The 24,317-nt window shown below is 39.4% G+C and overlaps 2 protein-coding genes across 5 annotated transcripts; both read right to left on the bottom strand.

Annotated features, from left to right (window-relative positions):
• Nucleotides 1–59: 59 nt before the first annotated feature.
• On the bottom strand, nucleotides 60–5,564 carry LOC104090456 (uncharacterized). 3 transcript variants are annotated; one of them, XM_009595553.4, is made up of 8 exons: nucleotides 5,344–5,564; nucleotides 5,196–5,220; nucleotides 4,019–4,280; nucleotides 3,821–3,940; nucleotides 3,581–3,739; nucleotides 1,235–1,407; nucleotides 912–1,017; nucleotides 60–332 (listed from the first exon to the last, which is right to left on the bottom strand). In XM_009595553.4, the coding sequence occupies exons 3-8, from the start codon at nucleotides 4,256–4,258 to the stop codon at nucleotides 303–305; spliced, it is 828 nt and encodes a 275-aa protein (XP_009593848.1). In that variant the 5' UTR covers nucleotides 4,259–4,280; nucleotides 5,196–5,220; nucleotides 5,344–5,564; the 3' UTR covers nucleotides 60–302. The 3 variants fall into 3 exon arrangements, with proteins under 3 accessions (XP_009593848.1, XP_009593849.1, XP_009593847.1); XM_009595554.4 differs by lacking the exon at nucleotides 5,344–5,564 and adding an exon at nucleotides 4,412–4,487 and having other exon boundaries at nucleotides 5,196–5,323; XM_009595552.4 differs by having other exon boundaries at nucleotides 5,196–5,562.
• Nucleotides 5,565–5,921: 357 nt separating this feature from the next.
• LOC104090458 (deoxyhypusine synthase) lies at nucleotides 5,922–21,313 on the bottom strand. 2 transcript variants are annotated; one of them, XM_009595555.4, is made up of 7 exons: nucleotides 20,994–21,313; nucleotides 20,068–20,235; nucleotides 19,305–19,523; nucleotides 18,948–19,034; nucleotides 7,125–7,257; nucleotides 6,807–7,042; nucleotides 5,922–6,402 (listed from the first exon to the last, which is right to left on the bottom strand). In XM_009595555.4, exons 1-7 carry the CDS (start codon nucleotides 21,192–21,194, stop codon nucleotides 6,307–6,309), a joined length of 1,140 nt encoding a protein of 379 aa, XP_009593850.1. In that variant the 5' UTR covers nucleotides 21,195–21,313; the 3' UTR covers nucleotides 5,922–6,306. The 2 variants fall into 2 exon arrangements, with proteins under 2 accessions (XP_009593850.1, XP_018624387.1); XM_018768871.3 differs by having other exon boundaries at nucleotides 20,068–20,231; nucleotides 20,994–21,293.
• Nucleotides 21,314–24,317: the final 3,004 nt, after the last annotated feature.

Below are 24,317 nucleotides of genomic sequence, written 5' to 3'. Positions count from 1 at the left end.
TGATTTTAAGGTGTTTTGCCCTCTTGTAGATTATTGACCTGACCCTGTTGGACAGCCTGTTTTGATCTAAATCAGAATTCAGAATTACACTTTAGGTACATGTCAGTTATATGGTTTTTGATATTCTTATATGCTCTAACTCACTATGAAAGTAGCCTAGCAATATGTTCAAGTACGAGTTGACAGAGATCAGCCTCTGGAGTATTTTCATGTCAAGCAAACATTTCTTTAGCAGAATATTTTTGGACAAAGGAAAGAAATGTAAAGAGATATCTTGCTGTCCGAATTCTAAATAAACTGCTTCATCCTCTAGGCCATTGTGGACTCACAACCTAAAAAGAACAAGAAAATAAGAAATAACATGTTACGAATGAAAACCAGCAGTTTCAAATTTATATTTTTTGGGGGTCAATTGAAAACCATAAAAATTTGAAACCGCAGATCTTTTATATATGTAAGTAAAACTTATTTTTGGTTCTTCGTTTATATACATTTAACATCTGGTTATGTATATATCCAAGATAATCTCCATCTATAGATAAGTTTCTTATGTTTAGTAGATCATAAAACAAGAGACTATGTTATAGTCATTATTTTTTTTCCTTAATTACTTGCTATTGCTATGTTCGTTTATTTCTGTGTTATTTCTATTGCCAACGATTTAACATCTGTTTGGTTTTGATTTGAGGCAAAAGCCAGATCATTTGAAGTTTGACCCATGAACACTCGGAGACACAGTTTTGTCATGCTTTAGAATTTAGGCATTGTGGGTTCTGAGTTGAGATGTAATTCTATCTATACTATGCCTAAACACTGAGCGGCGAAACTATTGCTGAATCCGCTATTGCATATTTCTGTTGATGTTGTTTTGGAAAGAGTATTAGAAGTAGAAAGTTGTCAATTGAACTTACCTCCAGAGTGGTAAAAACTAGTCTCATCCGGCTAGCAACAAGTGATGGCTCTTCAGCATGACCCACAACTGCCATTTGCTCTAGTTGGAGAGTCTTCACTGGAAGCCTTCACGAGAACAGCATGTTATTAATACACATGATACCTATTTTCTTGTACAACTGAAGGGAAGTATATCAACCAATTAACTACGCTCAATTCTTGAACTAAATGAAATATTAAAGGAAAGTTTCATAAAATTCCTCAAAAGCAAAATGGTGGATGACAGGTTTTTCGTTTAACAGAAAAATATCTTTTAAGACGGTATGGCCTCGGACAACCTTACCATGCCATTCCTCTCACAAAGTATGCGTTTGCTATGATTGCACAGAAGCCTTTCCAGTGGACTATCATTTCATCAGAAACTGGGGGAGTGGATGACCATCGAACTATAGTTGGTTGAGGTGTACATAGAATGGTGATGAATATAATGCTCAACCACATAATACACTCATCAACCTGCACCATAACCAGGTGTCATTAGATAATTGCCATCACATCTCTTCTAGTAGTTATGGTGGTTCTCATAATTATACCAAAAATTACATGTAATCAACTGATTTAGAAAACTTGTATCCATTCAGTGATGAGGAAACTCAGAGATCTTGAGAGAAGCTTTAACACCTACTGGACCATTCTGGCAAGAGATCATTATGCAGTAGCATGGATGAAAAGTAAGAACATATTAGCATGCTTATTCTTTTCCAGACAATTTTTTCCAAGATTAGGGAGGAATCCCTGAAACAAGCATCCAAAATTTTCAGAATGAGAGTCGATATCCAGTGTTTCCAAGGAAACTTCTAAAGAAGAAATATTGCTTCTAATCAAAAACCTCAAGACTCCTGAGAAACTTGCCTCTCTGAAACCAAACAGCAGCATAACATTTTATTTCGATGTATGCTAGTGTTACTTTAAAAAAAGAGGCAGCCTAGCAAGAACTTTTGAGATGTTCTACCTTGGTGCCTATAGATGTGTGCTTATCACAGTCAGCGGGAAGGAAGTCAACGATTTGGTAATTGAACCAAAAACATATGCCTCAAATCAGGTCTGAGCAGATCCGGCTAATTGAATCATCAAAAACACAAATCAAACGTAGGGTTCCCACTTCATTTGACTCGGCATTAATTAGAGCAAAGAACATCACTGGTTGTAAACACTGATTCTGAAAACCAACCTTCTCGTTTTGATCCTAGAACCTACTAACGCGAAAACAATAGACTTCAAATATAAACAGGTATTACTTCTTTTCTTACAATTGTCATTATTTTGTTAAGAATTCACCAAAGAACAGTATGCATCCTCCTTATCACATTCCACCCTGTTCTCTCAGGAAAAGAAACACTGCTTGCACATGCTTCTAACAGTTTAAGATAGTCTGTCTTCTTTTGTCGATCATTCTAAGGAAAAAGAAACCATCTTTTGCACATGCTTTATATCAGGTCAATGTGTATTGCTGGAAAACATAACCTATGGTTTGCAGATACATCTTTATCAAATTTATGGGTAGTAGAACATATGTTTCTATCATGACAACTAGAACCTTTTGCAGTTGTCTCAATTTGGAATCAAAACATGTAGTGCTGCAGTCACTTATCATTTCGGCAACAAAAAAATTGAAGCTTCATGAGCGGTCATATAATCATGATGGCTGATAATACATGTAATGTTAAGAGTTTGGTCTGATTTTCTTACCATGTTTGGTTTTCCTATCTCTTGAAAGAAGGGACAACATATTTATCATAATTGATTTTACCTTTTACAAAAGGGAAAATATAATTCTTCCATATTTGGCTAGTCCCTTTTCTTGTAGGAAAAGGTTTGGGCTTCTATAAATTGAGGATCCTTCCTTCTCAATTAGCAGCATCCACAATGTAGCCATAAGGGGTTTGAGAGTCTTGCTTAGGGGGAGAACTTTACGGGACAAGTGTTAGTGTGTCACTTGTGTTTGCCTCTTTGTGAGGTTGTTCTCTCAATATTTTGTACTCTCTTTTATATAGTGGATTGTTCATCTCCGCCCGTGGACGTAGGTCAATTGACCGAACCACGATAAATGTTTGTGTCTCTTTTGGTATATTTCTCTTTTGTTGTCTAATTTATCGTCGTTCAAGGTTTGCTTTACTAGCTTACGCATGACATCTGATTATTTCGATCCTAACATGTAGATTACACTACTGACAATGTATATAGCTAATAAAAGTAAGTAATCTGGAAACTTTTCTCAATCTTGTCAAGAACGGTAACAACTCTAACCCTTAAATGTAGCTACTACAGTTTTACATAAATGTTGATTAATCAATGGAAATACTGACAGTGGTGTCATCAGTTGTTGAAATGATCTGAAGTGAGACTATAGAGAGAAAAGAAAAAGAAAACAACATAGAACTAAATAATTAACACGTAAGGTACCAAGATTAGTTTGGGACATCCAGTCAATACATGCTGCTAAGTATCTACTGAAACATCTTCTTTCAACTTCCTCTTTATATATTATGGAATATGTACATGTTGCATAATCCTAGATGCAGACACAGTAGCATTCACAACGTGCCGGAAAGCTTCCAATCATATGACGGAACATATGCAATTACTTTCCATCCACCCCGGCTAGTTTTGTAATACAAAAGTGACTCACCTCCTCAGATGAAATCTTGGACTTCAGGGTGGTACTTCCTCCATATGTTTCCATGGCTTCAATTTCAGCCCCACATTCCTTCAAAGCAGTCAGCTCTTTCCTCAATCCTTCATCAGTAGATCCCAAAGCATATGCATTTACACCAGCACTGATGAACTCCTGAAAGATCAGAATCATAACAATACACAAAGAAAGCAACAGAAAGACCTAACAGAGGAAGGAAGAAATGACTGAGAATACTTTTAGGTTGTCACCTCCTCCACGCTCAAGAAAATTCTTGTATCGCCTAAACAGGCTGATAGCTATATTTCGAGAGGAGCGATACTCATTTTCAGGTGAAGTGGCATCTTGTGACCGGCACTGAAGAAATCACAGAAACAAAAACTACATAAAAATAAGTTACATGTCAAGAGAGCGAAAATGTTATTAGGCGCTTACCAACAATCTATATGAAGCGGCATGCTGAAAGAGCCTATAAGTTTTCAGCAGCTTTGTCCAATTCCAAGAGCAAGAAGAAGTGCTGACTCCTTTAGGAGAACTCAGAAGGCTAGCAGAACTACGACTACCAATCAAAGGATGAACATATTTAGTCTTGCAAGGAACGGCTTCATGCAGCAAACTAGTATCCGGAAATGATTGGCAGCTGCAAAAGGCTAGTGGATTCTGAAGCCTTAACATTGTCGAACCATGATATGCTCACCTTTAAGCAAAAACAACAGAGAATATGAGATTCAAAGTAAAATTTTGTTTCCTACTAACCATCTTCAGAAGCATTTTTCAGAAATATGCAGAAATAAAAAATGTATAGCAGCTGTGCAAATAATTTCGTACTTTATCAAGTTAGTATTGCAAATGACTATGTAGTTTCTGAGCTCTGACCATTCTATGTTTCCTTGAGCAGGTGAAACTGGGAAAATATAGAGAAACAGATGTTATCCCTTTCGTGGCTTCAATTTATTTGTTTCTTCTTGACAATACAACATCATATGACTAAGGCTTTTGCTCATATTCTTCAAGTATTTCTTCCCAATAAAACCTTAATCTAATGATTAATAACTAATAAACTGCAATGTACACAAATTGACACTTTGAACTGGTTAACTTACGTTGTGATCTTATCTATGTATCTACTTTGACCTTCATGGATAATCCAACAAGAAGGTTTTTGTCTACTAGCAAGTAGCAAGCACCATCTACAACTCTACACACGACAACAGAAAGGTGCCAGCATCGACTACTACAACAGCTATGCCTTAAGCTTAAACTAAGTTAGCATCGACTATATGAATCCTCTATATCAATTCAGGTCTATTCCCATTTCATTTCAATACTGGAAAAATAATTTGCGTTGAAAATTGTTGGTCCAAGAATGATGCTGCGCTTTTCTGAAAACTAACAGCAAATTTGATTTGAGATTGTGATTCATGCTGAAAGACCAGAAACACATAAATAATTTGAAGGGGAAAGTGAAGCTACTGTCCAACATCAAGACTCACATGGATAATTTTGACACAAAAAAATTGGAAGATTAAGATGATGCACAGTGGTCATAGAGGACAGAAAAAAATCGTGTTCAAAAGAATGAACTTGCAGAGTTGTGAAAGCTTAAACTAACCTTATCAGGGACTTTGTGATATCATCTGCAAAGGATAAAGAAAGACAGAGTTCAGTTCTAACAAGACTGGAACAGAAAGAAAGATCAAGAAAATAGCCACGTATTTATTTTACAGATACTAAATAGGCAGATAGCTATTTAAGGATACTTGAGCTTTGTGAAGATATATGCGAAAAATCTATTGGACAATTTGCCGGGGCCACGAATTTCATGAATGGTTCTGACTTTTCTTCATCTGAATCCCCTTTTATCTTCCACCAAATTCTCCAATTGCTTCTTAGTGGCAGTTGATTTTTGTACGTTTGACCTTTCTTTGCCACGCTACACCAACTTTTGAAGGGGAATTTCATTAAGGGTGCACTTGATAGATGGAAGGGGAAATGTCCAAATTTGTCCTTGTTTTATTTGAAATTGCTTAATTTTATCTTCATTATACCATAGGTCTATTCATGTAACGGAGCTCCAGCTTAAAATATGACTGCACTCCACAGTCCACATATCAAAGCCAGTTTTAGATGTTCGCTTCCGGACATTTTAGAACAATTTTCTTTACGATTTACACTATTTCTGGATTTGTCAGCCCGAAAAAAATAGATATTTGAGGGGCTACTTGGGCAAGAAACATCCACCAATTTGATTAAAAATCTCCGTTCTTATCTGCTACAGAAATATCCAACATGGATATCAATAACATTTTGCTCAGCAGGAAGATACTGAAGAAATAAATAAATACTAAAGAATTCTGTCTCATTAGTCAATAAATAACATCTTTAAATTTCAGATTACAAGCATTATCTATATCGATAAGTGCCCTTTGCAACAAAAGTCTAAAGAGCTAAAAAACATAATTGTTGATACAACATGATTCAAAACCTATTCACAGCTGAGCTCTCCACATAAGACCAGGGAGAGAACTAAATATTGCTTGCTCCTCCCCAAAAATAACATGGTGGGAAGGGAAAAATTATTTGAACCATACAGGACTCTCTAACTCAGGGTACTTGAATGTACCATCTCCAGTCAGTTTGCAGAATAATTAATAACACACACTAACGGTTGGCTTCAAAAATTAGCAATTCATATGTAATTGGAGGGACAGGTTCTCAATTGGTTAAACTTGGCATCTTATCTGGGAGAGTTCCTTTCTCTTAGCTGCAAATGTCTCAGCTACTAATATGGGAAATGCAATTGTTGCATCACAATGTACCTGCAAAGTAAGAACCATTAAAAATCACACGAAATCTATGTTATGTTAATAGCAGGGCTGGAAAGGCCAGCAAAAGAAACCTTGTTCCTCTAATGATTTCTGCTACTCTAATTTAATCCCAGCCCAAAAAACATAAAGAGTTTAACAGACAAATAAAAACTGATTTTAAGGATGAGCAAAGTGCATTATCTCTAGCACTTCCACCCTCAAAGCTAAATATTGTGATGTTTCCCAGCTGAAACTTTTAGTTATTAAACTTAACCACCTCTTAGTTTGTAACACTTCCTCAGGAATTCAACACCCATCACCACTTGTCAGACACACCGTTTCCCCTAAACTTAATCCAAAAGACAGCACCAGAAGGAGATGCTCGGCCAAAATGTATTGAAGGGAAGATTGTTAACCTTCACAGTCTTGGCACCACCACGTATTTTTCCCCATGATACAGCTTCATCAGGACGGGCGCCAGAGTCACTACCATCAAACTCTTGTGCGGTGTTAATGTAGACAGCAAAATCTGCACCATTTCGCATCATATTGGCATTGCAAACATGGTGCTTAGGCAGCCCCCCGCCCAGGATAATCATTCCAGTCTTCCTTGAACCAGCATGGACAGCTTCACTATTCATGGCCCTGATATCTGGTTATAGAATTTAATTTTGTCAATTCGTTAGTCAAAGATACTTGATGAGAGAAAGAATCACTTGATAAGATACTTATACCGCCCACAATGTCAATGATTAAACCAGGATTAAGATCTGGATTATCTGGATCTCCCTTTTTGAAAGAATGGAAGTATAGCATGTCACCTAGTGATCCATCAGTTAAGCCAGGACAGAAGACAGGAATCCGGTTCTGAGAATGATAAATACCAGGGTAGCACTAAATTAAATACTCAAAGAAAATGCATGATGATAAATACCAGGGTAGCATTAAATTAAATACTCAAATAAATTGCATGTACTGAAATAAGCACCTCTTCTCAACAGAATGAATATGACTTTTCGAAAGACTTGCCCAAGTAAAATTAGATGAACCTCCATGCATGAGCTTCTGGTCATCCAAAAATTATCATAACATGTTGATAACTAGGCTGTAAATCAATATAGTAGAAGGGGTAATAGTGGGATTCAATCTAAGTTAATTCTCTAGTGTTCCAAACCTGCAACTAGAGCAAATTCTGGATTTGAGACAAAAAATTTTGGGGGCAAACTTTAGTAACTTCACAAAAATGAATGGAAGTTCTTGTAACGACCCGGCCGATCGTTTTGAATATTATAACCCCGTTCCCCCATTTACTGCTCAAATTATGTCTTGCAATTGATTTAAGATTTATCGGGTTAGTTGGTTCGGGTCCAAAAGGAATTCGGAATGAAATAAGACATTTAGTCTCATAATTGAAAATTTAAGTTAGAAAAATGGACCGGATATGGACCTATGTGTAAACGACCTCGGATTTGAATTTTGATGATTCCAATAGCTCCGTATGGTGATTTTGGGCTTAGGAGCGTGTCCGGAATATTATTTAGAGGTCCATGGTGGAATTAGGCTTGAAATGCCGAAAGTTGAATTTTTGGGAAGTTTGACCGGGGGTTGACTTTTTGATATCGGGGTCGAAATCCGATTCTGAAAATTTGAATACCTCCGTTATGTCATTTATGACTTGTGTGCAAAATTTGAGGTCAATCGGACGTGATTTGATAGGTTCCGAAGTCATTTGTAGAAATTGAAAATTTCAAAGTTCATTAGGCTTGAATCTATGTGTGATTCGTGTTTAGGTATTGTTGGATGTGATTTGAAGGCTCGACTAAGTTCGTATGATGTTTTAGGACTTGTTGGTATATTTGGTTTAGGTCCCGGAGGCCTCGGGTGAGTTTCGGATGGTTAACGGATCAAATTCGGACTTAGAAGAAATAGCTGAAGTTTCTGTCCTCTGCTGCAATCGCACCTGCGGAAATTCCATCGCAGGTGCGAGCTCGCAGAAGCGAGCCTGGCAAGCGCAGATGCGCAAATGGACTGTGGGGGCAGTGGCCGCAGGTGCGAGGGAAATTACGCACCTGCGTGAGCGCAGATGCGGAGGGACGCGCGCAGAAGCGGCTTGCGCAGGAGCGCAAATAGGCGCGCAGATGCGGAACTTTTTCCGCACATGCGGTTGGCGCAGAAGCGGCCAAGTTGCCGCAGGTGCGAAAACCTCTGGGCAGTACAAAAACAGAGGGGTTTCGAGCTTTTGCCATTTTTGGGCATTTCAAGCTCGGGTTGGGCGATTTTGAGCAAGGTTTTCACGGGAAACTTGAGGTAAGTCCCTTGTGATCATTTCTACTCCATAATATTGAATTATCATCGAATAATCCGATTAGATTACATGTTTTTGAGGTGTAAATCGGGGGTTATGAACTTAGGGATTTGAAATAAGATGTGATGATTTGGAGGTCGAGTTGATGTCGGATTTTGGTAAAATTAGTATGGTTAGACTCGTGGTAGAATGAGCTTTCGGATTTTGTAACTTTTGTCGGGTTCCGAGACGTGGGCCCCACGGGAGATTTTTGAGCTAATTTTAGGATTTTTATGGAAAATCATTATTTTCTTATGGAATTAATTCCAATGAATTTTATTGACTGAAACGAATTATTTATGACCAGATTCGAGGCGTTTGGAGACCAATTCACGAGGAAAGGACATTGCAGAATAAGAATTTCACGGCTTGATGTAAGTAACAGTTTTAAATCTGGTCCTGAGGGTATTAAACCCCGGATTTTGATATTATGTGATTATTTTTGGAGGTGACGCACATGCTAGGTGACGGGCGTGTGGGCGTGCACCGAGGGGATTGTGACTTGGTCCGTCCCGAGAAACTGTAAAGTTGAATAATTTTGTTGTTAGCTATATGCTCTCTATGTGTTGATAAAATTTGACTGTAAATCATGTTAGAAATCATGCTTAGGCTATGTGATAGTACTGTTGGGACCCACAGAGGTCGTGTACTTGTTGAATTGCCTGCTAAATACTATATTTACTCAGTCTTAGTTTTTACTTGCACATTTTATCTCATTCTCTGTTATTATTATTGATACATCATATCATTGTTGTTTGGGCTGATTTCATGATTATTGAGAGCCCGAGAGACTGGAGAGATTTATGACTGAGTGAGGCCGAGGGCCTGATTGTGAGATATTGATACTATAGCACTTGAGTTGTCCGTGCAGCACGTGAGCTGGCCGTGCGGATCCTTATATTATACTATAGCACGTGAGTTGGCCGTGCGGATCCTTATATTATTCTATAGCACGTGAGTTGGCCGTGCAGCACGTGAGTTGTCCGTCCAGATTATAGCGCTTGGGCTGTAGGAGCCCCTCCGGAGTCTGTATATCCCCAGTGAGCGCGGGTACCCATTGAGAGAGTGAAGAGGGTTGGGAGCCCAGTGAGTGATTGTTGTCCTAAGAGGTTGTACTTGATTTCCATTTGTTATTGCACTTAGTTGCTATCTATCATTGTTGTGGAATCTCTGAAAGATTGTTGATATACGGATTACCTGAACATGAACTGTATAAAAATTGATTTGACATTAATCTGCCAGATTTGATAGCATGTTTATTCTTTGCTGGAATTACTCGAAATGAACCATAACTGTGTAGCTCGTTACTATCTTCAGTTCCTTATTTATTATTGTTACTTGCTGAGTTGGTTGTACTCATACTATACCCTGCACTTCGTGTGCAGATCCAGGTGTTCCCGGACATAGCGGGTGTTGATCCTTTCGTGTGGTTGATTTTCAGGAGATTTTGAGGTAGCTGCCGTGTTCCGTAGACCTTGTCTCTCCTTCTCTATCTCTTTGATTACCGTATTTGGTCTCAGACTATTATAGACTATATTTTCCAAACTTGTATTCATAATTAGATGCTCATGTACTCAGTGACGCCAGGTTTTGGGGAGTATTTGTATTGTATTTAAATATTATATTTTCAATCTTGAGAGAAATTGTGGTTTATTGAGATTTTCAGCTTGCCTAGTATTGAGATAGGCGCCATCACGACAAGTTGGGATTTTGGGTCGTGACAAGTTGATATCAGGGCCTAGGTTACATAGGTCTCACGAGTCATGAGCAGGTTTAGTAGAGTCTTGCGGATCGGTACGGAGACGTCTGTACTTATCTTCGAAAGGCTGCAGAACCCTTAGGAAAATTTCACTTTCTTGTATTCTGTCGTGCGAATTTGTTGATTCTGGAAACTAAATTTCTGCTATTCTATTCTCTCACAGATGGTGAGGACACGTACTACCGGATCGGACGGTCAGCCACCAGTGCCACCAGTTAGGGCCGCGAGAGGCCGGGGCCGAGGTAGAGGTCGAGGTGTAGCTCGTACCACAGTTGGAACAGCACCTGTAGTACCACCAGTTATTCCATCTCAGGAGCAGATTCCAAATATAGTTGAGCCGGCAAGATCAGCTCAGGCATCAGCTGTGCCCATTGAGATTGCAGGCATTCAGGAGACTTTGGCCCAGATATTGGCAGCCTGCACTGGTCTTGCTCAGGTGGTTTCGGCTCAGGCCGCACCTGCCACTTCTAAGGCTGGGGGAGGTACTCACACCCCTGTTGCCCGTACTCCAGACCAGGTAGTACAGGGACTTCAGATACCGGGAGCGCTACCATCCCAGCCGGCTGTAGCTGCTCAGGCCTCGGTAGTTCCTGTTATGGCAGATGATGAGCAGAGGAGACTTGAGAGATTTGAGAGGCTTCGATCTCCACCATTTAGCGGTACTGAGTCAGAGGATGCTCAGGATTTTCTGGATAGGTGTCAACGGATGCTTCAAACAGCGGGTATTCTGGAGACCAGTGGGGTCTCATTCACTACTTTTCAGTTTTCTGGGTCTGCACTCAGATGGTGGGAGACTTACGAGAGACGTAGGCCTGTTGGCGCAGCACCCCTTACTTGGCATCAGTTCTCCGTGGTCTTTTTGGAGATGTTCGTACCTCAGTCCCGCAGAGAAGAGATGCGCAGACAGTTTGAGCAGCTTCGCCAGGGTGATATGTCCGTGACGCGGTACGTGATGAGATTTTCTGAGTTGGCTCGTCACGCAGTCTGATTGGTTCCCATTGATAGGGAGAGGATTAGGAGGTTCATTGATGGCTTTACATATCAGCTGCGATTACTTATGACTAGGGAGAGAGTATCTGGTGCTACTTTTGATGAGGTAGTGGATATTGCTCGGCAGATAGAGATGGTTCGTAGCCAGGAACGTGGAGAGAGAGAGGCTAAGAGGCCTCGTGGTCCGGGTGATTACAGCGGTGTTCCTTCAGGGGGTAAGTTTCACCGAGGTAGGGGTCGTTCTTACAGACACGCTCAGACGGGTCGTCCAGCTCATCGTGGTGCATCAGCTAGCCATGGTTCTTACAGCGCTCACTCAGGCCAGTCTTCATTCAGTGCACTACCAGCGCAGAGTTCTCATCATGCCTCGTTCGCACAGGCTTCTGCAGGTCATTCCTCGGGTTATCAGGAGCAGCAGTTCCGTCAGAGGAGGGGTTGTTTCGAGTGCGGAGAATTTGGACATTTCAAGAGAGAGTGTCCTAAGCTATTGAGTGGGGTTTCACAGCAGAGTTCTCGACCGACGGCACCAACACCAGCAGTTGCACCACCCGCCCTGCCATCTCGGGGTGGGGGTCAGGCAGCTAGGGGTCGCCCAGGGGGAGGCCGATCAGGTGGCGGGCAGGCTCGATTCTATGCTTTTCCTGCCAGGCCAAATGTTGTTGCCTCAGACGCAGTGATCACAGGTATTGTTTCAATGTGCCACAGGGAGGCTTCTATATTATTTGACTTTGGTTCCACTTATTCATATGTATCATCATATTTTGCTCATTATCTGGATATGCCCTGTGAGTCCTTAGTTTCACCTGTTTGTGTATCTACACCGGTGGGCGATATTATTATTGCGGATCGTGTGTATCGGTCGTGTGTGGTAACTATTGAGGAACTGGAGACTAGAGTTGATCTCTTATTACTCGGTATGGTTGATTTCGATGTAATCCTAGGTATGGATTGGTTGTCTCCATGTCATGCTATTCTGGACTGTCACGCAAAAATCGTGACGTTGATGATGCCGGGGTTGCCAAAGGTTGAATGGAGGGTTCTCTAGATCTTGTTCCTAGCAGGGTAATTTCTTATTTGAAGGCCCAACGTATGGTTGGAAAGGGATGCTTGTCATATTTGGCCTTTGTGAGAGATGTTGATGCAGATACTCCTATTATTGATTCAGTACCGGTCGTGCGAGACTTTCCGGATGTATTTCCTGCAGACCTGCCGGGTATGCCACCCGACAGGGATATTGATTTCGGTATTGACTTGGTGCAGGGCACTCAGCCTATTTTTATTCCTCTGTATCGTATGGCACCAGCTGAGTTAAAAAAATTGAAAGAGCAACTTCAAGAACTCCTTGAAAAGGGGTTTATTAGGCCTAGTGTGTCACCTTGGGGTGCACCGGTTCTGTTTGTGAAAAAGAAAGATGGTACTATACAGATGTGCATTGATTATAGGCAGTTGAACAAAGTTACAATCAAGAATAAATATCCATTGCCGCGTATTGATGATTTATTTGACCAGCTTCAGGGAGCGAGGGTGTTCTCCAAAATTGATTTGAGGTCTGGGTATCACCAATTAAAAATTCGAGACTCGGATATTCTAAAGACGGCATTCGGTACTCGTTATGGCCACTATGAATTTCTTGTGATGTCTTTTGGGCTAACCAATGCCCCAGCAGCATTTATGCATTTGATGAATAGTGTATTTCAGCCATATCTTGATTTATTTGTCGTGGTATTCATTGATGATATTCTGGTGTACTCACGTAGCCAGGAGGAGCATGCACAACACTTGGGTATTTTATTACAGAGGCTGAGAGAGGAGAAACTTTATGCCAAATTTTCTAAGTGTGAGTTCTGGCTTAGTTCGGTGGCATTCTTGGGACATATAGTGTCCAGTGAAGGTATTAAGGTGGATCCGAAGAAAATAAATGCAGTTCAGAATTGGCCCAGACCATCCTCAGTTACTGAGATTCGGAGTTTTCTCGGCTTGGCCGGTTATTATCGTCGTTTCGTGGAGGGTTTCTCGTCTATTGCATCGCCTATGACTAAATTGACCCAGAAAGGTGCTCCGTTCAGGTGGTCGGATGAATGTGAAGAGAGCTTTCAGAAGCTCAAGACAGCTTTGACTACAGCTCCAGTATTGGTGTTGCCTACAAGTTCAGGGTCTTATACTGTGTATTGTGACGCGTCGCGGATTGGTCTCGGCGCAGTACTTATGCAAGACGGTAGGGTGATTGCTTATGCGTCCAGACAGTTAAAGGTACATGATAAGAATTATCCAGTCCACGATCTTGAGTTAGCAGCTATTGTTCATGCCTTGAAAATTTGGCAGCATTACTTGTACGGTGTCCAGTGTGAGGTATATACTGATTTGTTTAAACAGAAGGATCTTAACTTGTCTACAACATTTGTTTAAACAGAAGGTGGTTGGAGTTGCTTAAAGACTATGATATCACCATTCTCTATCATCCCGGAAAGGCCAATGTGGTTGTCGATGCCTTGAGTCGTAAGGCAGAGAATTTGGGCAGCTTAGCATACTTACCGGTAGAAGAGAGGCCTTTAGCCTTGGAGGTTCAGGCCTTGGCTAATCAGTTTGTTAGATTGGATGTTTCCGAGCCGAATCGAGTTTTGGCCTGTGTGGTTTCTCGGTCTTCTTTATATGATCGCATCAAAGAGCGCCAGTATGATGATCCACATCTGCTTGTCCTTAAGGACACGGTTCAGCATGATGATGCCAAGGAAGTCGCTATTGGAGATGACGGTGTATTACGGATGCAGGGCAGGCTATGCGTACCTAATGTAGATGGGTTGCGTGAGCTGATTCTCCAGGAAGCTCACGGTTTGCGGTACTCTATTCATCCAGGCGCCGCGAAGATTTATAAGGATTTGAGACAGCACTATTGGTGGAGGCGGATGAAGAAAGATATAGTTGGGTTTGTATCTCCGTGTACGAGCACCAGAGACCGGGCGGATTACTACAGAGACTTGAAATTCCGGAGTGGAAGTGGGAGCGTATTACCATGGACTTCGTAGTTGGACTCCCACAGACTGAGAAAGTTTGATGTTGTTTGGGTGATAGTAGATCGGTTGACCAAGTCCGCACATTTTATTCCAGTCGGTACTAATTATTCTTCGGAGCGGTTGGCTGGGATTTATATTCGCGAGATTGCTCGCCTACACGGTGTGCCGGTGTCCATTATTTCAGATCGGGGTACGCAATTTACCTCACAGTTTTGGAGGGCAGTGCAGCGAGAATTGGGCACACAGGTTTAGTTGAGTACAGCATTTCACCCTCAGACGGACAGACAGTCCGAGCGCACTATTCAGATATTGGAGGATATGTTACGCGCTTGTGTCATTGACTTTGGGGGTTCATGGGATCAATTTCTGCCACTCGCAGAGTTTGCTTACAATAATAGCTACCAGTCAAGCATTCAGATGGCTCCGTATAAAGCTTTATTATATAGGAGACGGTGTCGGTCTCCAGTGGGTTGGTTTGAGCCGGGTGAGGTTAGGTTATTGGGTACTGACTTGGTTCAGGATGCTTTAGAGAAGGTCAAAGTGATTCAGGAACGGCTTCGCACGGCACAGTCTAGACAGAAGAGTTATGCCGACAGGAAGGTTCGTGATGTTGTTCACATGGTTGGGGAGAAGGTTCTGCTCAAGATTTCACCCATGAAGGGTGTGTTGAGGTTCGGGAAAAAGAGCAAGTTGAGCCCTCGGTATATTGGGCCTTTTGAAATACTTAAGAAAATTGGGGAGGTGGCTTATGAACTTGCTTTGCCACCTAGTCTATTAGGTGTTCATCCAGTGTTCCATGTATCCATGCTCCGAAAGTATGTCGGGGATCCGTCTCACATTCTGAATTTCAGTACAGTACAGCTGGACGGTAATTTGACTTATGATATGGAGTCGGTGGCTATTTTAGACCGGCAGGTTCGAAAGCTGAGGTCAAAGAACATAGCATCAGTGAAGGTGCAGTGGAGAGGCCAGCCAATCGGAGAAGCTACTTGGGAGACTGAGCAGGAGATGCGTAACAAATATCCATACTTATTTGAGACTCCAGGTATTATTCTAAACTCGTTCGAGGACGAACGTTTGTTTAAGAGGGGGTTCTTGTAACGACCCGGCCGGTCGTTTTGAATATTATAACCCTGTTCCCCCATTTACTACTCAAATTATGTCTTGCAATTGATTTATCGGGTTAGTTGGTTCGGGTCCAGAATGAAATAAGACACTTAGTCTCATAATTGAAAATTTAAGTTAGAAAAATGGACCGGATATGGACCTATATGTAAACGACCTCGGATTTGAATTTTGATGATTCCAATAGCTCCGTATGGTGATTTTGGGCGTGTCCGGAATATTATTTGGAGGTCCATAGTGGAATTAGGCTTGAAATGCCGAAATTTGAATTTTTGGGAAGTTTGACCGGGGGTTGACTTTTTGATATCGAGGTCGAAATCCGATTCTGAAAATTTGAATACCTCCGTTATGTCATTTATGACTTCTGTGCAAAATTTGAGGTCAATCGGACGTGATTTAATAGGTTCCGAAGTCGTTTGTAGAAATTGAAAATTTCAAAGTTCATTAGGCTTGAATCTATGTAAGATTCGTGTTTTAGTGTTGTTGGATGTGATTTGAATGCTCGACTAAGTTCGTATGATGTTTTAGGACTTGTTGGTACATTTGGTTGAGGTCCCGGGGACCTCGGGTGAGTTTCAGATGGTTAACTGATCAAATTCGGACTTAGAAGAAATAGCTGAAGTTTCTGCCTTCTGCTGCAATCGCACCTGTGGAAATTCCATCGCAGGTGCGAGCTCGCAGAAGCGAGTCTGGCAAGCGCAGATGCGCAAATGGACTGTGGGGGCAGTGGTCGCAGGTGCTAAGGAAATTCCGCACCTGCGTGAGCGCAGATGCGGAGGGACGCGTGCAGAAGCGGCTTGCGCAGGAGCACAAATAGGCGCGCAGATGCGGAACTTTTGCCGCACATGCGGTTGGCGCAGAAGCGGCCAAGTTGCCGCAGGTGCGAAAACCTCTAGGCAGTACAAAAATAGAGGGGTTCCGAGCTTTTGCCATTTTTGGGCATTTCAAGCTCGGGTTGGGCGATTTTGAGCAAGGTTTTCACGGGAAACTTGAGGTAAGTCCCTTGTGATCATTTCTACTCCATAATATTGAATTATCATCGAATAATCCGACTAGATTACATGTTTTTGAGGTGTAAATCGGGGGTTTTGAACTTAAGGATTTGAAATGAGATTTGATGATTTGGAGGTCGAGTTGATGTCGGATTTTGGTAAAAATAGTATGGTTAGACTCGTAGTGGAATGAGCTTTCGGATTTTGTAACTTTTGTCGGATTTCGAGACGTGGGCCCCACGGGCGATTTTTGAGCTAATTTTAGGATTTTTATGAAAATCATTATTTTCTTATGGAATTAATTCCAATGAATTTTATTGACTGAAACGAATTATTTATGACCAGATTCAAGGCGTTTGGAAACCAATTCACGAGGAAAGGACATTGCAAAATAAGAATTTCACGGCTTGATGTAAGTAACAGTTTTAAATCTGGTCCAGAGGGTATTAAACCCCGGATTTTGGTATCATGTGATTATTTTGGAGGTGACGCACATGCTAGGTGACGGGTGTGTGGGCGTGCACCGAGGGGATTGTGACTTGGTCCGTCCTGAAAAACTGTAAAGTTGAATAATTTTGTTGTTAGCTATGCTCTCTATGTGTTGATAAAATTTGACTGTAAACCATGTTAGAAATCATGCTTAGGCTATGTGATAGTACTGTTGGGACCGACAGAGGTCGTGTACTTGTTGAATTGACTGCTAAAGGCTATATTGACTCAGTCTCAGTTTTTACTTGCACATTTTATCTCATTCTCTGTTATTATTATTGATACATCATATCATTGTTGTTTGGGCTGATTTCATGATTATTGAGAGCCCGAGAGACTGGAGAGATTTATGACTGAGTGAGGCCGAGGGCCTGATTGTGAGATATTGATACTATAGCACGTAAATTGTCCGTGCAGCACGTGAGTTGGCCGTGCGGATCCTTATATTATATTATAGCACGTGAGTTGGCCATGCGGATCCAGATATTTATATTATGGCACGTGAGTTGTCCGTGCAGCACGTGAGTTGTCCATGCAGATTATAGCACTTGGGCTGTAGGAGCCCCTCCGGAGTCTGTACAACCCCAGTGAGCGCGGGTACCCATTGAGAGAGTGATGAGGGCTGGGAGCCCAGGGAGTGATGAGGGCTGGGAGCCTAGTGAGTGATTGTTGTCCTAAGAGGTTGTACTTGATTTCCATTTGTTGTTACACTTAGTTGTTATCTGTCATTGTTGTGAAATCTCTGAAAGATTGTTGATATACGGATTACATGAACATGAACTGTATAAAAATTGATTTGACATTAATCTGCCAGATTTGATAGCATGTCTATTCTTTGCTGGAATTACTCGAAATGAACCATAACTGTGTAGCTCGTTACTATCTTCAGTTCCTTATTTATTATTGTTACTTGCTGAGTTGGTTGTACTCATACTACACCCTACACTTCATGTGCAGATCCAGGTGTTCCCGGACATAGCGGGTGTTGATCCTTTCGCGCGGTTGATTTTCAGGAGATTTTGAGGTAGCTGCCGTGTTCCGCAGACCTTGTCTCTCCTTCTCTATCTCTTTTTTACCGTATTTGGTCTCAGACTATTATAGACTATATTTTCCAGACTTGTATTCATAATTAGATGTTCGTGTACTCAGTGACGCCAGGTTTTGGGGAGTGTTTGTATTGTATTTAAATGTTATATTTTCAATCTTGAGAGAAATTGTGGTTTATTGAGATTTTCGGCTTGCCTAGTATTGAGATAGGTGCCATCACGACAGGTTGGGATTTTGGGTCGTGACAGTTCTCTTTTGGAAATTAAGTCATAAAGTTTCAATAGGAGGTCTTCTGTTTGTCCTAAAATATCACTTCAAATATCTAGTATCTAGAGATAAAACGGATATTTTTAGAACACTAATTTTCCTACTGAACTTCATAAGATGTTGTTTCAATTCATACCCCTTTGGAAAGAGACCTCTCCTTCCCAATTGCATTTTCTAGATCAAAAATACTATAAACACTGTCATTCTCTCTCTTCCTCTAATTTATTGGATAGTAGCTGAACTTTACATCGTATATATACTTTTTTGTAATTCTTGGTTATCAATACAACCCTGATAGGTTTCTTCTCCTTTTATCCTTCCGCTTCTTCTCGATTTCACTTGCTGATCACAATCATGAATTTGCCACCACAATGCACTCGTGTGCTCTCAGGTAATATCTCTTACTCTTTCTAATTCTCTCATTTATGAAAATAATTTCCAGACATTCGTACTTATTATATATTTGGCATTCTAATTTCACAAATAAAATTTAATCAACTATGTAATGAATCGGAAGTAGATTAGAAATGTACCTTGTAAGCCCAATACAAGTATGAGGTTTCATCATTAATTTCTTTAGCCAGGCGAGCAATAACTTTAGATGGTGTCCACAAAACCTTCTGTAGTACAACAAGAAGCTAAAAAAGGTCAGATATTAAATCATCACAAGCAAAAGCTAAGATGGCTGATAAAACAAATAATAGTAAGGATCAACCTGAAATAATAAGTATATCATATTCGAAAGAATTTCACAAACGCAATAACTCAATCCATAGATCCATTTATCTTTGAAAGTAAATTCATAATACAGGTTAGATACTAAAGTTTCAGCAAATATTAAACAAGTCACAGGAAGATCTAACACTTGGACTAGACAAAGGAGTATATACCTCTTTAATCTGCTCCTCATACATTTGGTCAAAAATTGGGATGATCCAATTCTCAAATTTGCAGTAGTTGTCATTAGGAACCAATAAGTTACCAATACGGTTCAATCCTTTCGAGCGTAGAACAGCTCCAGGTAAAGAGAAGTCCCCCTTGTAGGTTGGTGCAAGGCATTTTATGAGATCCTCCTCAATACCGCCAGCTGTAGTAACCACAACATCAACCTGCAGCGAGGGAAGACAATTTGCTAGGTCCAAGATGCAATAAATGATAGCAAATTCTTCCATATGCAACAATAATTTCATTTGACCAATGCTAAGCACGATAGCTAAAACCTAACTCAAAAAGTCATATTTGCTAGAGTAGCATTTACTACTTGTGCGGCAGCGAGAGGATGGTGAGGATATTCTAGTTCGCATAACCAATAAAGTAGAGGCAAGGAAAGAGGAACATGGCAAATAATATCAGAATCCATAATTTTCAATAAATACAAACCAAGCCTAGCAGTGATTCAGTGCTTGACATAATAAATCATCTGAAAGAGTATGGAGGTTGATTGAGAGGATGTGACAGTATTAGTTTGGTAAGTATAACTTTAGTGTTTAGAAGGGGGTGGACACACAAAAAATTAAAGACAATATACAAAGATGTTCTCATACAAAAGTAGCCCGCAGGGTTTAGACTTGACGGTACAACTTCATCACACAGTACAGACATAAAAGTTAACAGAATAGAAACAACTGTAACTGTTCCTTAAATGCCACTCACCATACGGTGCTGAACAAGGTAGCGGATAGTGTCTCTAACACCCGAAGAAACAAGGTTTGAAGTGAACCCCAAAAAGATTTTGCATGTCACTGACTCTCTGTATGCGACATCTCTTTCTTCTTCGCTGCAATCTTCCATGGGCTGCTCATGTGAAAGCCTCCAATCTAGCTTCAAACCCATGACACCACGAATCAAACACACAAATTTCAAACTTTTGGGAATCATCTCAAGACTAGTTCAAGAACTTCAAGAAATTTAAAGATGAAGGTAATCCATCAAATTAAAACAATTAAGAAAAACTCCCTGAGCTACATACTTTCAATATACATAAAAATACAATGAATCATAACATTTATACTCAGCCAATTCCAATTTATTTGACACTTTTTCTGTTTTAGGAGAACATCTTTTAACATATTTTGACTACATAAGAATTCTACAACTCTGAATTTAAACTTTCTTATTCCAATTTATATGAAACTATTAATATCTAATGACGTTCCAAAACGTTTCATATCATTTAAGGTATTCAAATTTCAAACTTTGATGTAATGTTTTCTCCATAAAACTAACTTTTCAACCAATACTTTATTCCACTACGATAATGTATAAGTCAAATTAACATCCTAACTCTGTCTCCAGTCAAAACCAATCATATAAAATGGAAAGACGAGACTAGTTAAAAATATTTGTAAAGATTGGAAAAATATTTAAAACACTAAAATGCAAAAATCAGTGTAAAGCAATTAACTTTTTTCCTAAGCTCAAGAAAGAAGTATCTATGACTATTCAGTGAACAAAGCCAATAGCATTAAATCTAAATTAACTGGAAAAAAAATATTGAAACGGAGATACTGAAATATGATAATTTTGCATAAAGCAATAAAACTTTCTAGGCTAAGTTGAAGAAAGAAGTGAAAACTGACCATTTGATTAACAATTTGAATGGCGTCACCAAGATTAGCAGCTTGGAAACCAGTTGAGGCCATAGACTTGAAAAGCTCAGCATAGTTAACGCCTTTATTGAAATCATAGCCTTCGATTTTTGTGGCAGAACCTTCTAGATTTTCCGATTCTTTGAATACTATCGATCTTACTGACTCCATTACGTTGAGGGCCTCTCCCATTTTTGCGGCTGCGCGGCGAGTTTCTGCGTTTTCAAAACGCAAGTTTATTTATGTAATTAATCGGTCTCTCTCGAACGGGCCGATTTCTATTCGCTTCTATGTTGTCCACCAATTGTTGGCCTATCCCCATATCTCTTATCCATTTAATATATGGCAAAGTATCAAATATAACTATATACTTTCGAAATGATCAAAAAATACACTCGTTATACTATTGAGTTATTTATGGTACTGCCGCCATACTTTGGAATAAAAATACTCTTATTTTGGATAGAGTGTCACGTGGCATTACTAGATTAAAATGATTCATTTTATTTTTTACCCGATCCATTTAAAAGAAACCCATCACCCGACCCAAATTTCACCCCACTTAAAATACAACCTACAACGAATTAAGCCCTCAATTCTCAAATCATCAAAACCCAAATCATAAACTAAACAAAGTACCTCTCAGCCATAATACAAAAATCCCATAAAGGTAATCGGAATCATTAATAAATATAGAACCCAAAAGAATAGTAGCTAAAACAAAATATGTGAAACCAAAATTATTTTAAGACCACCACTTAAAAGTACACATGCAAACAAAATTCAGTACTAAACCTACACAATAACAACCTAAATATATACATATACATATATATTGTCGATTTGAACCAACACCCAAAACCTAGACTAAAAAAAAGTTTCTGAAATTCATATATGACTTATTTGTAAACCCTAAAAGAAACCTTAAATAATTTTCAAAAGAAATTTACCTTCTAAATAAACTTAAACAAAGATTTAATCAAGGAAAATTTTTACCTTGGTTGTATAGAAGGCTATGCAACAGAGGACATAGTGGTGCGTTCTTTTGACTTATTTGAGTGATAGTGAGAATTGAGGGCTTAATTCGTTGGGTCGGGTGGTGGGTTTTTTTAAACGGATCGGATAAAAAAATGGGTCGCTTTAATCTGGCGTTGCCACGTGGCACTCCATTTCAAAGTATGGCGACATGAGTATAGATAACCAATAGTATAACAAGGGGTATTTTTAGACTATTTTCGAAAATATATGGATATATTTAACCCTTTGCCGTTTAGTATATTCCCTTTGCCGTTTAGTATATTAATTAGGATTTTCATATATTTGATTCGGGCCAAAAATAATTATAGCCGCTAACCAAATATATATCAAATAAATGTGTATATTGTATGTATACTAAATATTTATATACAAAAAATACATATTTGTGGCTATTATTTCGGGGTGGCTACACTGTGTAGTTTTCCCTATATTAGTTGATGGAGAACCTTTTGCTTAGGACTTTGGGAACTTTAAAATATTGAATATGTAAAGCAAAAATAAAAAACAAAAAAAGATTCGTGCATTTTTCTCACTTTTTAAGATACTGCACGTTATACCTTAATGTTAAAATAACCTGTGAAATAGAAGTTCCCTCTTAGGAATTTTATTTTAATAATAATAATAATCAAATGGAAAACGGTCATTGAGTGTTAAGTAATTCTTTAGGGGAATGCTATTCTATGTGCAATCTATCTCATTAAATTTTTTAATTTGTTAGAAAGAGAAATTTTAGAAAAAATTTATTTTTTTATTTAGTTATGCAACACGCTCTCTCACACGTAGACATGGTTCTTTTTTCTTGAACTAAATACGTGAAATTTATTTGTTGATGGGTATTAGCTAAACTCGTAACTTCTCCTTTTTGTCTTTAGATCATGTTGAGTTTTATGAATCATTTCATCTCACACAAAACACTTTTATTTATTTATAATATATGCAGATAAAGATCTGACTCCTCTCTATTCTTCATAGCCTTCATTTTCTCAAGTTCTTACTTGCATGTCGGAGAAAATAAAGCTCATTACTTAGTTATTTGTAAATTTAACTTGAGTCTTAGCAGCACAATGAATTCGTCCCCATGATATAGGCATATAGCTAACATGGACGCGACGATCATCCCACGGTTGTGTTGTGATATTTTCAAAAAGTGGACAAATGTCCTTCCATGGGGCAATTTGCATGGAAAATTCAAGACAAGACTTGTCATGCTCTAAGCTTCTCTTAAAGCCTATAAATAAGCCTTCGAAATAGCAATCAATCATCAGCATCTTTTTCTTGCCTTTTTCGTTCCTCTTCAGCTTTCTTTTCTTTCCACCTTAAACTTTTGTAGTCTACTTTCTTTGTTTCCCTCTTTTAAATAGTTGGGTTTATAATTTAATATTTTGCTGATTTGTGTATCCTTCCAGATAGAGATAGGCTTGTTTAATCATGGAAAGAGATTTTACACTGCTGAAATAATTTTTTAAGACAGTGTCCAACACGACTAAAGCCAATTCGTGTATCTGCTTACAAATAATATTATTGCAGTGTTGTTATTTTCGGTATCGTTTTTTTATACTACAATCTAAGAAACTATGGCAAACAACACTAATGCTGAAAATACTACTGATACTACCAATATTGGCGCTACCTCTGCTGCCCCTGTTCCCGTTGCACTATCATATGCCAGGCCATTTCCAGATGTGTCGAATATCAAAATTTTCGCCAATAAAAATTTTAAACGTTGGCAAAAATGTATTTTCTCACTGCTTGATGTCCATGGTATTGCGCATGCACTACTGCATCCACAAACCTAGTCCAAACACTGATAATAAAATAGTGGAATCATGGCAACATGCCAACAAGGTATGCCGTCATACTATATTACAAACTATTTCAAATGAACTGTTTGATGTGTATTGCAGTTACAAGAAAGCAAAAGCTATCTGAGAAGCCTTAATTAAAAAATTCACTGCTGAAGATGCTACAAAACAAAAATTTATATTAGAAAATTTTTATCTATGGCACATGAGAGATGATAAAGAGATGAACGTGCAAATCAACGAATATCAAAAATTGCTAGAAGACTTGAAGGCCGGGGGATGTCATTACCAGAAAAGTTTGTTGTTGGAGTGCTGATTGAGAAGCTGCCCGACTCATGGAGTGACTACAAAAACAACTTAAAGCACAAACAGAAAAAATTCACCATTGAGGAAATTGTGACCCACATCCTAATTGAAGATTCCAACATAAAAGAATCTGTCAAAGCTAGGATGATATCTCTTAAAGTAAACTTAG

This window comes from Nicotiana tomentosiformis, chromosome 2 (genome assembly GCF_000390325.3).
Source record: "Nicotiana tomentosiformis chromosome 2, ASM39032v3, whole genome shotgun sequence".
Lineage (NCBI taxonomy): Eukaryota > Viridiplantae > Streptophyta > Magnoliopsida > Solanales > Solanaceae > Nicotiana > Nicotiana tomentosiformis.
This window is presented reverse-complemented; position numbering and strand designations above follow the sequence as displayed.

Excerpts from the sequence above, each read along its gene's own strand:
- LOC104090456 (XM_009595553.4), bottom strand. The coding sequence starts at position 4,258 with ATGTTAAGGCTTCAGAATCCACTAGCCTTTTGCAGCTGCCAATCATTT. Across the intron at positions 3,941-4,018 it reads CCGCTTCATATAGATTGTTG|TGCCGGTCACAAGATGCCAC; the intron begins GTAAGCGCCTAA and ends TGATTTCTTCAG. Across the intron at positions 1,018-1,234 it reads TTTGTGAGAGGAATGGCATG|GCTTCCAGTGAAGACTCTCC; the intron begins GTAAGGTTGTCC and ends GTTCTCGTGAAG.
- LOC104090458 (XM_009595555.4), bottom strand. The coding sequence starts at position 21,194 with ATGGGAGAGGCCCTCAACGTAATGGAGTCAGTAAGATCGATAGTATTC. Across the intron at positions 7,258-18,947 it reads ACTTGTATTGGGCTTACAAG|AACCGGATTCCTGTCTTCTG; the intron begins GTACATTTCTAA and ends TATCATTCTCAG. Across the intron at positions 7,043-7,124 it reads AATCATTGACATTGTGGGCG|ATATCAGGGCCATGAATAGT; the intron begins GTATAAGTATCT and ends TTCTATAACCAG.